The sequence below is a fragment of the Tamandua tetradactyla genome, chromosome 13 (assembly GCF_023851605.1).
Source record: "Tamandua tetradactyla isolate mTamTet1 chromosome 13, mTamTet1.pri, whole genome shotgun sequence".
Lineage (NCBI taxonomy): Eukaryota > Metazoa > Chordata > Mammalia > Pilosa > Myrmecophagidae > Tamandua > Tamandua tetradactyla.
The window spans coordinates 7,532,775-7,550,191 of record NC_135339.1 but is presented as its reverse complement, the minus strand read 5'-3'; the positions used below and the strand labels follow the sequence as shown (position 1 = coordinate 7,550,191).

The window sequence follows — 17,417 nt, the reverse complement described above, 5'->3', positions numbered from 1 at the left end:
CGACCAGCAGTCTCAAAGCACCCAGGCCCAGGAGGGCCCCGCAGTGGGGATTAATGCCCGGCAGCTGCCGTCTCAAGATTCTGATTGTATCTTTGGATGGATGTTTGGTACGTGAAGGGTGCTGGGATGCTGGAGCCGGTGCTGGGGCTTGGAGGCTCTGCTCACTCTAGGGCCCCACCTTCCACTGCCTCCCCGCTTCCCAGGAAAGGATTCTCTGCAATCCTTGCCTCCTGATGTCCCAGCTCCTGGGCTCCCTCTCCTCACCCCACTGGACGACTGCTTCCACCTTCCACCCAGGATGGCCACCGACTTGTGCATTGGATGGACAGAGGTTTACACCCCACAGTAGCCCCTCCCTGTCCTCCCAAGGGGCCTGGCACATGCACCCCACGACGTCACCAGGTGGGCCATGGAAGTGCGAATTCCAGGGCCAGCGCCTTGCCCACCCCACACCAGGCGCCCAGCCTATCTCGATGCTGCAGTTCTACCCCTTGGTGTCAGCTATCTGCCATGGGTTGGGAAAGCAGGCCCATGAGAGGGGAGATGGACTGTTCCATCCCTGGCCAAGGCAGGGATCCATCCACTGGCCGGCAGAAGGGAAACCAGCTGAGTGATCAGTGTCCAAGTCACAGGGTGGGTGAGACCTGGGAGGGTCTCTTCTCGCCCTACAATTCTCCCTGTGCCCAAGGGCATGTGACAGCAAATAGCAAGTAGACGCTCCATAACAGATCAAGAGAGACCATGGACAAATAGTCTCTCGGAACCTATAGTAACTGCTTTGACCACAGGGTAGGGGGGCTGCAGATCAAGTAGCTACCTCTGCAAAAGGACCTTTCCCAGGGCTTTCTACCACTGTGGCTTGATGGCCTATTCTTATAATCAGGTCCTGGGAATGCTGGTCTTGCAGAGAGGCATGGCCGGGAAGGAAAGGGCATGACTCCACTCAGACAGAAAAGGGGCTGTAGCCTCATGGGCACTTTGGGGTTCATCAGCACAGACAGGAGACTCTGAGACAAGGGGCCGAAGGAGGAGGCAGCAGCTGGGTACACTGGCCACAGTCACCCCTGATGGCCCAGGTACAGGCCTCTCCTTCCCCAAGTGAGGGGCATCTGGAAACCACATTTTGTCACAGGTCTCCCTGTCGAGGGGCACTCACATACTTCCATCACCTTCAGAGAGGTCCAAGAGCCCCTGTAAGTATCAAATGGGTCCCTAGACCTGGAGCCCAGGTCAAGAGGCTCACACTTGGCAGAGCTAGGCCAGCGGTAGCACCTCATCCCACCCTACCCCAGTTTTGGTCTGCTAAGCATGGCACAGGTGTCCTTGCAGAGAGGGGGTGGCTGGCCTGCCAGTCACAGCAGACCCACTCCAACTTTCTCGAGTGTAGAGTCATCTGAGGTCACTTAGGGTGACCACAGGAATGCGAGGAGGGGTCCCTGCAGGAGATATCCCATCTTCCTCACTTCAGCACCATGTTGGCACATGCAAAGCATGGGGGGTTTGCAGGAAGAGCTCAGCACCACAAGCAACTGCACGGGGTTGGGTTGGGGGTGGAAGCGGAAGAGAACCCACCAGGACCAACCTCTGACTTGGCCATTTGCCCCAGGAGGCCACGTGCCCTCCGATTTGCAAACCCCCTAAGAAGGTCATCACTCTAGTTTCATTCCTACCCTTCACTGTTTCCTTTTGCCTTTCAAACGAGTCCTTTGCAACTTTGGGCCAAATCCTGTCGTCTCAGACCCAGCTCAGCCTCTACCTCCTCCGTCAGCTGGGAAACACTTTTAAGCCTCTCAGGTGTGCCAGGCACTGTTCTAGGCACTGGCTCTACGACGTGAACAAAACCATCCTCTTTGCTTGGTGTGCTAGCAGGAAAGACAGCGCATGAACCCATGCACTGTACAAAAACACACCATCGAGCGAAGAGGGGAAGGGTGGCAAAGGGTCGGGTGGGAGGGGATGGGGAACCAGGATTACGAGGAACCAGGAAGCCTGCTCCCAGGACGTGCCAGGTGAGCCGTGTTCCCAGTGAACAGAGGAGGTGAGCCGTGTGGGCTCTGGGGAGAACAGTCCAGGTGGAGGAGCAGGAAGGGCAGGTCCGAGTTGGGGTTCAGACTCTGGCATCTGTGCCCCTCTCTTTGCCCCACAGTCCTGGGCACCAGCTCCCTCAGAGCCACCCTCCAGGAGCACAGCATCTGCTTGGCTGAGCCGTGACTCCCCAGGCTAGGGACTGTGCCATGTCCCAGCCAGCTCCCCTGTTGTCCATCCCAACGTAGAGTTTGTGCTTCACCCCTTCCCATCTCCCCGGTCCCCAGGGCCTTGTCAGCTGGGCTCTCCGGGTCTCTGCAGCCTTTGGAGGCAGGGGGCAGTGGGGAGGCCAAGATCTCACTGCCTTTCCTTTCCCATGGTCTTGGACCGCCCCCGTGCCTGTCCTTCCCTCACAGCTCAGTAAGGTGCCAAAAGGCATCAGAGTGTCCTCCTTGGGCTCAATTCTGGGGAAAACTCAACGCCTTTGACACAATTCCATCAAATCCCAGCTCTCCACACCTCCCCTGTGGAAGAGACTTCCATGGCTTCAACTCCCATCATTTCCCCAAGTAGACTGACCAGGGTGGGTGGGAAGCCTACGTCTTGAGGCTCTGATTCCTTACACTCGTCACATGCACTGATTTGTGGGGTGAACCCTGTTCAGGCACCCTCTGTGCAGGCCCCTTGCAGAAACCCAAAGCATGAAATGGGGTGATGATTTTTTACTCCATGAATGCAACCGTTAAATTATCTGAAGCACGTGAAGCCTGACCCTACTGTGGCTGGTGGGTGAGGGGTTGGTGGTAGGGGTGAAAGGGGGACTGTCTCTGGGGGAGTCCATGACCTTCTTAGGTCTCTACATTGGGATGGACAACAGGGGAGCTGGCTGGGACATGGCACAGTCCCTAGCCTGGAGAGTCACGGCTCAGCCAAGCAGATGCTGTGCTCCTGGAGGGTGGCTCTGAGGGAGCTGGTGCCCAGGACTGTGGGGCAAAGAGAGGGGCAACAGATGCCAGAGTCTGAACCCCAACTCGGACCTGCCCTTCCTGGTCCTCCGCCTGGACCGTTCTCCCCAGAGCCCACACAACTCGCCTCCTCTGTTCGCTGGGATCACGACTCACCCGGCACGTCCTGGGAGCAGGCTTCTTGGTTCCTCGTAATCCTGGTTCCCCCTCCCCTCCCACCCGACCCTTTGCCACCCTTCCCCTCTTCGCTTGATGGTGTGTTTTTGTACAGTGCATGGGTTCATGCGCTCTTTCCTGCTAGCACACCAAGCAAAGAGGATGGTTTTGTTCACGTCGTAGAGCCAGTGCCTAGAACAGTGCCTGGCACACCTGAGAGGCTTAAAAGTGTTTCCCAGCTGACGGAGGAGATAGAGGCCGAGCTGGGTCTGAGACGACAGGATTTGGCCCAAAGTTGCAAAGGACTCATTTGAAAGGCAAAAGGAAATAGTGAAAGGTAGGAATGAAACTAGAGTGATGTGATCAGCCGCTATCTCGGTGGACCTCTGAAGGGGAGAGGAGCCTCCCCCACCCCCCACCTTACAAAAAAGCAGTTCGGGCCACTCCACCCCATGCCCGCCCTGTCTAAATCCAATAGTTACCACAATGCAGCCAGGCAGATGCAAGGTCACTGGGGTCTCTGCAGCCAGCAGGATGAATTCGGGCCTGGAGAGCTGGGGAGACACCTCAAGTCACCGAAGGCAGGGCAGACAGGTTCCATGGGGCTTGGGTCTCCACGCTGGGATGGCGCCTCCCCCATGGGCTCACCTCCCCCCTTCCCTCCTACCCTGTACCCGACCTCCAGAGCTGGCAGGACACAGCTCAACTGGGCTGAGGCCACAGCAGGGCTGAGCACCTCATATGTGCCATCTTGTGTGTGGGGGGGGCATATTACATGGGTGATTTTCTCATTCTAAAGTCAGGTACAGGGGTGTCATTTCATTATAAATCTCCCAATTCACATACAGTGGCATGGTCTTTTGTATGCATCGATAGGTTAAAGCACATTATATAATACAAATAGATATTATATATAATGAAATATGTGGGGTTTTTTTTAAACCAATCTAACTTTCAATGCTGATTCAAGGTGCAGGGAAACCCAGGATGAAGCCACTCATGCCAAAAAATCTGAAACTTATTTACTATTTCTTGTGGACACTCAATGCTCCCAGAACCTGAAACCTAAGGCCAACCACTCACAGCCCACCAGCTCCTGTCTAGTTTGTGTGTCCCGGCCCCTCTGGCTTGGCCTTAGCCAACCCAGGACGATACCTGGATGCAGCCAATGGACACGTGTACACTGCCCACCTCCTCGCTGGTTGTGGAAGCCTGTCTGCATGAACCCTGCCCTTCCACCAGCCTCCAGTGCTCCCTTCTGCTCTCGGGACGGGAGGCTGCCCCATTCCTGAACTGCGCAGTGAAGCTGCGAGATCCTGACTTGCGTGTTGTTAGCAAGTTTTCCTTTTATCCAATGGAAACTGTTCTCCATCCCGGGATGTTCAATCAGTGGTGGACATGGGAGGCTATTGTTCTCCATCTCACAACAGTGGACATCTGTATCCTGCTTCTGGCTAGGGAAATACATCCATCCCCATCATTATTTAGACCTGACTGTCATCCTGTGGGGTGCATATTCTCAACCCATTTTACAGGTGAGGAAATTGAGGCTCCAAAATGTTAAGAAACTCACCCGAGTCATAAACCAGGAAGTGATAGAACTGGGTGGGGATTCGAATGTGCCTCCCCACCCCCCCACCCCCCACCAAGAGCTCCTGCAAGACTCCTGTCTCAAGAGGCCAAAGTTCTAGCCAGGGAGTGACTCGTGTCCTGAGAGAGTCCCCGACAGAGGTGATCAGGTAAAACCTCCTACGCCCTCCTTGGTCCTCCCACGTGCTGAGGGCCTTGGAGCTAAGTTGGGGGACGGGGAGGTAAGGGGGGAAACCAGGGCCACCCATGGGAGGAGGGCTGACCTTAAGCTCTCTGGGGCTCGGCTCCATCTCTAGTTTGTGTGGGGCTTTAAGCAAATCCCTCCACGACAGACAGAGAGATGAGTACCTCCTCAGAGCATCTGATCTGATGTTCCCAAAAAGGACCCCCAAAGGGTTCTGCAGCCCAGAGAGAAGCCCCCTGCAGAGGAGCTTCTCACAACTCCAGGGGGCGCCATTGCCCTACCAGTCACTGTGGGTTATTGAGCCAGTTTTTCAACATATGGCAGGTCATGTCTTGAGGGAGTGGCCACTCCCCCAGCACCGGGGTGGCTCCCGGCAGCCCCTGTGACCTGACAGTACATCCTGGGACTGCTCTGATTCCGCCTTCAGTGCAGACCGAGCATGCTGGCCTGCCCACAGAGCCTGCCTGTCTGCAAGGAGTCAGGGTCCCGTCAGCCTGCAAGGCAAGTCAGCCTGGCTATCCTCCAGCTTCAAATCCCCAGCTCCTCTGAGATGCAGTCCTTACCAACCAGAAGGGAGAGTCCCTCCTCCCTAAACGAGTCCTCCCGGACTAGCTGGTACCTTTGCTCCTGCACCTCCCTCTATTCAGCAAGCCCCCTTCCTCTCTCACGAAACTCCAACAGCCCCCTTAAGATCCCACTTGTAGCCCCTGGGCAATCTGCTCCCTTGGTTCAATGAACCCGAGGGTCTTAGTGGACCTGACTAGGATAGGTAAGTACCTTCTGCCTTGCTATCAGTACTCTTATCTCTTATACCACCGAGGCCCCCACACCCGCCTGAGGGGTGGGGCCCTATCTTTAATCTTAAACCCCCCATAGCCCCTGGCACAACAGCACCTGCCTAGGTGGGGCCACTCCCTAAGCACCTATTGGCTGAATTCAGATTTACTTTAGTCCAATTCAGTACATCTCAGTGTGAGCACTAAAAAAGAAGAAAGAAAAATCAGCAAATCTATCCATGGAAGCCCACAGGACACTGACATCTGGGACAGGACAGTGAAAATCCGACCTTTCCTCACCTTGAACTTCTCTACACCAAGGGCCTGGTATACCACGAGTCTGTGTATGAAATCGCAGGTGAGGACCCCGAAACTTGAGTGGCCACGACTCCACAGATATTATCTAATGATCGGTGCTTCGGGGCACGGGGTAATGTAATCAAATACTCTGGGCAACAGCCCCGTATAACAGCCAAAGCTCAGGAAGTGAAGTGATCTGACCGGGACCCCACAGCCTTGAAGTGGGAAAACGAACATTTAAACGCCATGCCTGATTTCCTAGCCCAAATCCATGTAGCCAAAAACGGAGGGGCTCAGGAAAACGAGTGTCAGACCGTTCCCACCTCAAGCCGGGCTCAGCCATCGAGGCCTCCAGCCCCAGTCCAAGGTCCCACCCCAAAACCCCCCTGCCCCAAGTCAGCTGCCCAGCTGGAGGCTGTGCTCAGCTTTTCCACTCCAGGGACACTGGTCCCCAGTTCCAGCGCTGGGGCAGCCCCCTCCCCCACAACAGCTCACGGCTCAAACCTCCTTGGGGAGTGTCCTTCGGGTCCTTTTTTGCTCACCCTCTCCTTCCTTTGTGGGAAGCCCCTTTGCGAACGGGCTGCTGAACGAGAGTTTTCCGCTGCTGCCGAGAAAGCCGCTCCGTTGCTGAGATGGGGACCCTCCTCAAGACTCTTGGAAGCCTCACCTGGAAGCATGCTGGCCCGTGGGCAGAAACGGGGTGTGGGGGGATGTTATTAACAACGGTAACAGCTCCCACTGAGCAAAAGTCCGCCACGGCAGGCCCTCAGCTGGGCAGGGGATGGCCACCACTTCCTGCGCTCTTCAAACCTAGCAAGGAGTGGCCATCTCTAGTTTTCAAACAAGGGAAGTGAGGCCCAGAGAAGTAAAGGTCGCAGAGTCACAGGGGTGGGACAGGGCTTGAGGTTCGCACTGATCTCAGCTCCCGCCAACAGCACAATCTACTTCTTTATGTTCAAATTAAAATAGAGTTCCTTTGGCTAAGAGGTTTTAAATGGCGTCAGATGCCCGGCCCGTGCACTGTCCCTCCTCCAAAAAAAAATTCAACTAATGGTGCTGCAGTTACGGGCTAGTCACATGGACAAAGAATGAACTGTGACCCCCACCATACAATGTACCAAGAATAAAGACTGAGTCAGGAGGTCATCTCAGGCAGCAATCACAAACTGCCACAGCGTGCAGAGCCTCAAGCCATAATGTCCCTCAGGACCATAAAGCAACCACAAAATAAAGAACTCAACCATCTAACCATTGCCAGGAAAAGCCAGACAGAACATGACTTAGTTTGCACCTGAGACTGTGCTTCCCAGATTGCATGTGGTTATTACTTTGCAGCTTAATTTCTTATTTGCAGGTTGACATTCAGGATCCACAACCTGCCTCTTCCCTCATGGGTGCTAATAGCAGGCCAGCCCCACAACACCCAGCTCGCAAACAAGCCCTGACGTGGGTGATGGAGTTGCAGGGGATTTTTACTTTCTTCCTTCTAATTTTATACATCGTTCAATTTCTTTTTCAGTAAGTGTATATTGTTTAGGTGGTCAGAAAAAATAAATCTATTTCCACTGGAAAAAAATACAATAGAGTTTTATGTGGCAGGGAAAATCATGGTGAAGTGAACTCTACAGTATCCAGCTAAAGTGCTGTTACGAAGTGAATCCATCCCCCATAAAGGCACGTCCGCTGGGTGTGGACCCATTTGCAAATAGGATCTTTAGAGATGTTCCAAGGGAAGGTGAGGTCAAACTGAGTCAGGGTGGGCTTAACCCAACAAGACTGGAGTCCTACAAGCAGAGGGAATTTGGACCCAGTAGGAAGAGACAGAAAAGGAGAGAGCTGGCTGTGTGACAGATGCAGAGATCAAATCGTAGATTGTCAGCAAGCCACCACCAAAACACCAAGGACTTCAGAGAAAATGTGGCCTTGCCGACACCTCGACATTGGACTTCTGGTCTCCAAAACTGTGAGCCAATAAATTCCTGTTGTTTAAGCCCACCAGTGTGTAGTGTGTGTCCAAGCAGCACTGGGAGACCAAGGCAGCCCTCTTTGTGTATTTGACAAGTATGGCCAAAGTTCTCGGCTGCACCCTGGAAGAACATGGCATTGTCACAATCCTCAACAAATCAACATATAAAGAAATAAATCCATCAAGCTTCAAACTGTCCAGGGTCCCAGGTCTAAGACATATGTGGGTTTTGATCAGATATAAGCATCTATGTTAAACTAATTGCACAACTGGCCACAATGTTTCACCCTGATCTAGATCCTTTGTAATGTAACTTGGCAGCTTTTCAGTTTCTCAGCTGCTGAAACAAATATCATGCCATAGGTTGGCTTAACAACAGGAATTTATTGACTGGTGGCTTCAGAGGCTAGGATGCTTGCTTCCTCCAGGGTTGGTATTTTCTGGCCGGATTATGTCCCATGACAATGCGTGTGGTGGTGTCTTCTCTTTTCTCTCCCAGGTTCTGCTGATTTCCAGCTTCTGGCTGCTCCCGGTGGCTTCATCTTCTGTTTCCACTTTGCTTTGCATATAAGGACTTTAGCCACGTTGGATTAAGGCCCGCCCTCATTCAGTCTGGACATATCTTAACCAATAACGTCTTCAAAGGTCCTATTTACAAATGGTTTCAAACCCACAGGACCAGGGGTTGGGACCTGAACGTGTCTTCTGTGGGAGATGTGATGCAACCCCCAACACATCCCCATTCCCATGAGGAGGTGGGATCTATGTGCCCCACCTTGAATCTGGACTGGCCTGTGTCTTGCTTTGGCCAGTGGAATTTGCTGTGGAAGTGGTGGCAGGTCAGTTCTGACCCACTGCTCCCTCTCAGAACTCGGCCACTGCTATGAGAATAGTCCTGGGCTAGCCTAGGGGCAGAGGAGGGACTATGTGGAGGAGACTCATGGCTTCCTAGATAAAGCCAATTAATCCCCAGAAGCAAAATCATCCAGGCCAGTTACAGCTGACCTTACCTGCATGCAAGCACTCAGCAGAACCCAGAAGAACCTGCAGGCTGAGCTCAGCCTGAATTACCAATCCACAAAACAATGAGCTAAATATTTCACCTGTGGTTTCAGCCACTGAGCTTTGTGGTTATTTGTTATGCAGCAGCAAGTGACAAAAGATAGCTGAGACAACATCAAAGCATGCTATTGTTCTATAATTGAGTCTGAACTGGGCTCCCCAGAGGAGACAGATGGCCTGACAACACAGTTGCTACCAGGTCCCCCTTGTCATTTGGGTTTGCATTTTAAATGTGGCTTCCTCATCTGCTAATGGAATGGGGTTAGCTTTTTTGAGAGGAGCAAGAGGCTTCCCATCAGCAATTGGTAAAGAGGCATGAAGTGGGGGACTCCACACCAACATCCCAGCACCCTATCCACCTGGCAGCTTACCTGTTAACAGAGGGGCTGCAGGGACTGCATCCTGGGGCACGTGAAGAGAACTCCCAGGAGCTCTGGGTCGCTGTGCTTCTCTCTGAAACTAACCAACAGCATCAGGACATGAGCAGACAGAGTACAGGGTTCTCGAGTCTTGGTGCCTGAGGTGGGAATCTCAGTCACATGACTTACTAGCTGTGTGACCTTGGCAAAATTACCTAACCTCTCTGAGTCTGTTTCCTCATGTAGAATATGGAAATGAAAAAGAGGTGGCAGAGATTTGGGTGGTGAGGTAGAGAAAAAGCCTAAAAGCAAAGTGCACTTTTATGTTAGGGACAATAAATAATAACTAATTTCTTTTTAAAGCTCAGAATCAGTTGACAAGGAAAGAACAGTAAAAGATTTAAAAATGATTCTAAAAGCCACTCTTTTAATGCATTTAAAATGACAAGAAAGGGGGTGCTAGGGTAGTTCAGTGGTAGAATTCCTGTCTGCCATGTGGGAGACCCATATCTAATTCTCAGGCCATGCACTTCCCGAAAACAAGCAAGCAAGCAAAACAACCAAACAAAAAATATTTAACAAATGGTGCTTCAATAATGGGATGCACACAAGTAAAAATAATGAAATGTGACCCCGCCATAAAGCACATAAAAAAATTACTTTTCACTCCATCTACAAACTAATTAAAATGAATCTTTCTTTTTTATTTATTTTATCAACATAGTTAAAATTGGGGTTGTCACTTCCGGGTCAAGATGGTGGCTTAACAACGTGTGCATTTTAGTTGGTCCTCCAGAACAACTACTAAATAACCAGACACAGTACAGAACAGCTCCCAGAGCCACGATAGTGACCAGACACACAGCGTACCCCAGTCTGGACCAGCTGGACCGGCTGCGAGCAGCCCCCAGAACCATGAGTTTCCAAAGCTGCGGCGGCCAGCACCCCTTCCCCACAGGCCACTTCCCAGAGGGGAAAGGAAAGGATTTTACCAGCAGCAGGGACTGGGCACAATCAAACGCCAATTGTGGAACTAATTAACAAATTCTGACTACTAAAAATAGGCCCCCAGCTTAGGTGAACCTGATCAAAGCGGAGGTTGCTCATCTTTGCCCTGGCGCCAAGGGGCAGGACAGACAGAAAAAGAGGAAAAAAAAAAAGGAAATAGAGGTTTTTGTGGCTGTGTATCTACAAAGGCTTGACTGCCTCTGGATATAGCGGCAGGACTTTTCAGGCTGCAACTGCCCCAGGCATAGGCAGAAGTGAGCTCTTTTGGGGGCTTATCTGGAGCTTGTACCTTCCCCAGGGGTGGGTTGAAACTCCACCCAGATGGAATCCCTCCATCAAGGAATTCAGAAACCAGGGCTTGGTAATTTGAAGCCATTAAAACCAGCCTACAACCTCTCCTCTGTCTCCACCATGTCCCCAGTAGGGAGAGTCTGCCAAAGTTAAAGGTACGGCATCATCTTATGCTGGTGGGACCTGCAGTCAGACAAGCGCCACATGCTGGGCAGGATAAGAAAAACCGAGTCCAGAGACTTCACAGGAAAGTCTTTCAACCTTCTGGGTCTCACCCTCAGGGAAAACCAACGCAGGTGACTCTCTCCTCCTGATAGGCCAGTTTGGTCTGGGAAAATCTGGCTGGGGTCTATAATATCCAAGTAGACCCTCCTAATGTGTGGGGGGGAAAGGCACCATACAAGCAGGGCAAGAAACAAGGAAACAAGAACTGAAAAATTCTCCTCTGTTAAGCAAAACTTAAGCTAAAGGTCCAGATAAAGCTGAACGGAATGTCAAAGAACAGATAGACAACAATTTCATTCAGCAACAAAACCCTAGATAAAAGAAGTGAAAGCAATCTCCAGAACAAACTAATAAAGGTAATTAAATGCCTAGATGCCAGCAAAAAATAAATCACACTAGGAAAATTGAAGATATGGCCCAGTCAAAGGAACAAACAAACAATTCAAATGACATACAGGAGCTGAAACAATTAATTCAGAATGTACGATCAGACATGGAAAACCTCATCAAAAACCAAATCAATGAATTGAGGGATATAAAGAAGGCAAGGAATGAACAAAAAGAAGAAACTGAAAGTCTGAAAAAACAAATCACAGAACTTATGGGAATGAAAGACACAATAGAAGAGATGAAAAAAACAATGGAAACCTACAATGGTAGATTTCAAGAGACAGAACATAGGATTTCTGAACTGGAGGACAGAACATCTGAAATCCGGCAAGAAAAAGAAAATATAGGGAGAAAATGGAAAAATATGAGCAGGGACTCAGGGAAATGAAAGACAGTATGAAGTGCACGAATATACATGTTGTGGGTATCCCAGAAGGAGAAGAGAAGGGAAAAGGAGGAGAAAACTAATGGAGGAAATTATCACTAAAAATTTCCCAACTCTTATGAAAGACTTAAAATTACAGATTCAAGAAGTGCAGCGTACCCCAAAGAGAACAGATCCAAATAGACATACTCCAAGACATTTACTAATCAGAATGTCAGAGGTCAAAGAGAAAGAGAAGATCTTGAAAGCAGCAAGAGAAAAGCAATCCATAATGTACAAGGGAAGTCCAATAAGATTATGTGCAGATCTCTCAGCAGAAACCATGGAGGTGAGAAGACAGTGGGATAATATATTTAAATTATTAAAAGATAAAAACTGCCAACCAAGAATTCTATATCCAACAAAATTGTCCTTCAAAAATGAGGGAGAAATTAAAACATTTTCAGACAAAAAAATCACTGAGAGAATTTGTGACCAAGAGACCAGCTCTGCAAGAAATACTAAAGGGAACACTAGAAACAGATACAAAGACAGAAGAGAGAGGTGTGGAGAAGAGTGTAGAAAGGAAGACTATGAGTAAAGGTAAAAAGAAGGAAAATTAGATATGACATATAAAATCCAGAAGGCAAAATAGTAGTAGAAAGTACTACCCATGCAGTAATAACACTGAATGTTAATGGATTAAACTCTCCAATCAAAAGACACAGTCTGGCAGAATGGATTAAAAAACAGGACCCATCTATATGCTGTCTCTACTCAAAGGACACGAGGCCAAGGACACAAATGGACATTTACACACCAATGTTTATAGCAGCATTATTAACAATTACCAAGAGATGGAAACAGCCAAAATGTCCATCAACAGACAGTTGGCTAAACAAACTGTGGCATATACATAAGATGGAATATTATGCAGCTGTAAGACAGAATAAAGTTATGAAGTATGTAACAACATGAATGGACCTTAAGGACATTATGCTGAGAGTGATTAACCAGAAACAAAAGGACAAATACTGTATGGTCTCACTGATATGAACTGACATTAGTGAATAAACTTGGAATATTTCCTTGGTAACAGAGACCATCAGGAGATAGAAATAGGGTAAGATATTGGGTAATTGGAGCTGAAGGGATACAGATTGTGCAACAGGACTGAATATAAAAACTCAGAAATGGACTGCACAATATTACCTAGCTGTAATACAATTATGTTAAAACACTGAATGAAGCTGCATATGAGAACGATAGAGGGAGGAGGTCTGGGGCATAAATGAAATCACAAAGAAAGATAGACGATAAGATTGAGATGTTGTAATCTAGGAATGCCTAGAGTGTATAATGATAGTGACTAAATGTACAAATTAAAAAAATGTTTTTGCATGAGGAAGAACAAAAGAATGTCATTACTGCAGTGTGCTGAAAATAGATGGTACTTAATATTTTAAAATTTCAACTAATGTGTGAGACTAAAGCAAAAAATGTTTATTTGGTACAAAGTTTATATTTTGATTAGTCCATTTCCTAATATAACTTATGTAGATAGATTGGTTGAACAACATAAGTACATGGAACCTTGGGTAAGACATGAGATTTTGTTGGTTTGTCCAGAGTGATGCCCCAATGAATCCCAGAGTGATTTGATCAGTGAGTGGAAAAGTATTTGCAAAGTCCCCTTTGGGGAATGGTGAGAATGGGGGAAAACTCAACTTCCCCAAGTTGAATTCTTGATATTCTCACAAGCAGTGTATACAACCAAAGCTATAGGCTGAGCCCCCTGTCTTGGGGTTTGTTCATATGAAAGTTAACCCCACAGGGGATAGGTCAAGCCTACTTAAAATTAAGCCTAAGAGTCACCCCCAAGAGAACCTCTTTTGTTGCTCAGATGTGGCCTCTCTCTCTAGCCAACACAGCAAGCAGACTCACCACCCGCCCCCTGTCTACATGGGACATGACTACCAGGGCTGTGGATCTTCCTGGCAGCGTGGGACAGAAATCCTAGAATGAGCTGAGACTCAGCATCAAGGGATTGAGAAAAACTCTAGAATGAGCTGAGACCCAGCATCAAGGAATTGAGAAAACCTTCTCCACCAAAAGGGGAAAGAGTGAAATGAGACAAAGTGTCAATGGCTGAGAGATTCCAAACAGAGTCTAGAGGTTATCCTGGAGGTTATTCTTACACATTAAGTAGATATCACCTTGTTATCCAAGATGTAATGGAGAGGCTGGAGGGAACTGCCTGAAAATGTAGAGCTGTGTTCCAGTAGCCATGTTTCTTGATGATGATTGTATAATGATATAGCTTTCACAATGTGACTGTGTGATTGTGAAAACCTTGTGTCTGATGCTCCTTTTATCTACCTTGTCAACAGATGAGAGGAACATATGGAATAAACATAAATAATAGGGGGAACAAATGTTAAAATAGATTTAGTTTGAAATGCTAGTGATCAATGAAAGGGATCAGTAAGGGGTATGGCCTGTAAAAATTTTTTTTTCTGTTGTCTTTTTCTTTTTTCTGAATTAATGCTAATGTTCTGGGAAATGATCATGATGATGAATGTGCAACTATGTGATGATATTGTGAATTGCTGAGTGCATGTGTTGGGAATGTTTGTTTCTTGTAATTTTTTTTTTAATTAATAAAAAATTTTTAAAAAGACGAAGTTGGATTTTTGCTAATGGGTTAGATTTGGGATGTGAATGAAAGAAAGAAATTAATGATGACTCAAACTGTAGGATCGAGCAACTGGGGGATGGATCACTGACTAACAAGGCAACTGAGAATGCAAAACGTTGAGAGAAAATGCAAAATATCTATTAAGCATCCAAATGCTAAAAAAAAAAAAAAGTGGGGTTGTCATAATGAAAATGTTCTAAAATTGATCGTGGTGATGTACGCATACCTATGTGATGATATCATGAGCCACTGATGGTTTATTTCACACAGTTGTATGATGTGCGAACATATCTCACTAAAATTGCATTTAAATAAAACAGGTTGCATTTGATATAAATAACCCCATTATATTGCATCCCCAAATGAAGATTTCCCCAGAACCAAGATGAGTCCTCAGCTCAGCCCCTTTGCTCAGGGGCTTCCTGGACGGGTGAACCTGCCACGGGCCCTCCCTGCTGTCACCCCACACCCGTTCGGCCCACATGTGGCAGCAAACAACTACATGGACACCATCTGCCCACCCGTGGGAGGCTCAGGGCGGCACCCACCTCTGCGGGGATGCAGACACCCCAGGGCCCGAGCCGGCGGGCTCTCGCTGCTGGCCTGGTGCAGCCTCTTCCTGAGCAGGTAACTCCTGTCCTGCTGCCTGGAGGAGCTTTCTTCCACAACTCTCCTCTCCACCTGAGGGCCAAGGACATCCCACGGATCATGTCCCAGTAGGAGGGCGGCGTGCATGTGGACACAGGTAAACTGGGCTGTTAGACTCAGTCCGAGTGACATTGCCTGCCCTGCACAGGAAAGCCTGAGGATGCACTTTCTCTCTTGCAACCAAAACAGCACTCTCTCCCCACCCGGCCACATGCACCCTGGAGGCAATTCGCCCCACCCCCACCCCACCCGGCAGTACCCACGAACTCACGCGGGCACGCCTCTGCTCACACGCTTTCTCCTAGTGGGCTCCTCTGAGCCTGCAGGACAGAGCTCCTCCTCTCTACTCTTCAGCCTCCTGGACTTCTGCTGTCAGAACCCACGTCAGTGTCCTCTTAGCAGCTTCTCCTTATCACTTTCCTCACTTTTGTCTCTCATCCCAGTGGGCTCGCTCCTCTGTCTGCCCCGCAGTCTGTGTGCTCAGGCTTCCCTCCAGCTGCCCCAGCATGGTGTCCCACAGATGTCGCATAAGTGATTGAAACCTACACCACCCGCCCCGATGCAAACTCTGCAGGCCAACACAGGGTGGTCAGAGGGCAGCGGCCACCACTAAGTACACCCTCCCTCCCCCACAGGATCCTCTGGTTCCGTTACAAGGAATAATACGTCCACCCGCCCAAAGGGAAGGGGACAAGCAGGGACAGGATGGTGGCGGCATTTTCTGGCCTCTTGTTGGCAGCATCCCACCAGTCCAACCCCTCATCGCCAGCCTCGTGGCTCATGCTTCGGTCTTGCTCCCTCGATCACCCAGCTGGTCTCTGGCCTTGCCTCGCTCTGCTTCTTCTAAAATGCAAACCTCCTTAAAATGCATTCCGTGGGTCCCTCACTTCTGGCCTCCACGTCCCAGGCCCACTCTTGCCTCAAGCGGGACCAACACTGGGGTACATTTCAAGCGCCAGAGCTCCCCATAGGAGCAGGCTGAGTTCTTCTCTGCTGGGAACCACCTCTCCGCTCAGCCTTTCCCCATCCTTTCCTCTGTCCTTCAACCCCACACGCCCCTCTTAGAAACCCCAATAAATAACCTGCACAAGGACCCCAGCTCTGGCTTTGCTTCGAGGTAACCCGACCTAAGCCAAATGCCTGCTGTATATTCTAAGCCTCAGACGGGGACGGCTCCTTGTGGGAGGAGTTGAATTTGGGGAGATAAACTGCATCGCAGATGATAAACGTGATTGCTTTTATGTCAGGATGCACTTTCAGAGCTCTCAAGGGTCTTAGCCGTGTTAGGTCTTCACCAGGGCCACTCGATAGAACTGCAGTGGGGCGAATATTCTAGATCACCTGCCCTATCCAATATGATAGCCACTGGCCTTTGTGGTTCTTGAACATTCCAAATGTGGCAGATGTGACTGAGGAATCAAATTTCTAACATCATTTCATTTTAATTCATTTAAACTTAAACAGCCCAGGTGGCTCGTGTGCAAAGTTTGGGCCCATACTGACCTCAGTGATTCTGCCAAGAACCAAGCCCACCAGCCGTCTGATGCGGAGGCTGGGAGGGGCTGGGTAAACGGCCACCTCATCCTGATGAGCTCGGCAAGCTTCCAGAACCGAGGGCAAAGGCAGCCGCTTGCCAGCCTGGTCTTCACACATGGTTAGCAGGATGGTGTGCAGATGCTCGCTGAGCTGCAGAGGCTGCAGGAGACAAAGCCGGGGAGGACTCCGCATGTCCCTGCGTTAACTCCCTTGTCAGGGGTGCCAGCAGGGACTAAAGACAGCAGGTGCTCGCGTTACGACGAGAACAGGTGACTGCTCCTTCTCAAATTGATTAAAAGAATAGACGCAAGGTACGGCACTGCAGTCAGAAAATGCCAAGCAATCATCTGCCTCGGGTCTGTACTTGGCTGCTTTTTAATCCTGGACACCCGTCAGTGTGCAGAGAGAGCCCAGGTAAGTGCTGCAAATACTTATGAGAATTAGGTGCTGGGGAGAATGGATTTCTACTAGTGCAAAGTATCCCAGATCCAACCAGAAACCAGCCTTGAAGTAGTATTCACCTGGGCAGCCTGCTGTTTCTTACCTCCTATGGGCAAAGCCTCAAATCCAGACCAGAAATCAGGCTTTCCCTCATGCTGTAAGGATGTATGCTCACCCATACAGAGAACAGCTGCAAGCCCGTTTTATTGCCTTGGGCATCAGTTGGGAATTTGTTTCTCAGTTTTTGGTGGGCTCTGAGTCCTGATACTACAAATCTGGGGGCCCTCCCTGGCCCTGGGACTGCATAGGCCCTGCAGATGTTGGCTTCCGGTAGATGGACACACAGGACATGATGATAATACAGAAGCAGGGGCCTACCGCAGGCTGGGGGTCGTAGAAGGCTTTCCGAGGTGCTGGGGAAGGAACTTGGGCT

The 17,417-nt window shown here is 49.5% G+C and overlaps 1 protein-coding gene across 1 annotated transcript in view; it reads right to left on the bottom strand.

The window, feature by feature from the left end:
* FRMPD2 (FERM and PDZ domain containing 2) overlaps positions 1–17,417 on the bottom strand; it is a 126,675-nt gene that overhangs the window by 64,383 nt on the left and 44,875 nt on the right. The window contains exons 5-10 of the mRNA XM_077126488.1: positions 16,511–16,702; positions 14,908–15,040; positions 9,396–9,483; positions 8,738–8,867; positions 6,539–6,700; positions 3,629–3,700 (exon numbers count right to left, since the gene is read on the bottom strand). Of these exons, the coding sequence (XP_076982603.1) occupies positions 3,629–3,700; positions 6,539–6,700; positions 8,738–8,867; positions 9,396–9,483; positions 14,908–15,040; positions 16,511–16,702 (777 nt within the window). The remainder of the gene's footprint in view (positions 1–3,628; positions 3,701–6,538; positions 6,701–8,737; positions 8,868–9,395; positions 9,484–14,907; positions 15,041–16,510; positions 16,703–17,417) is intronic.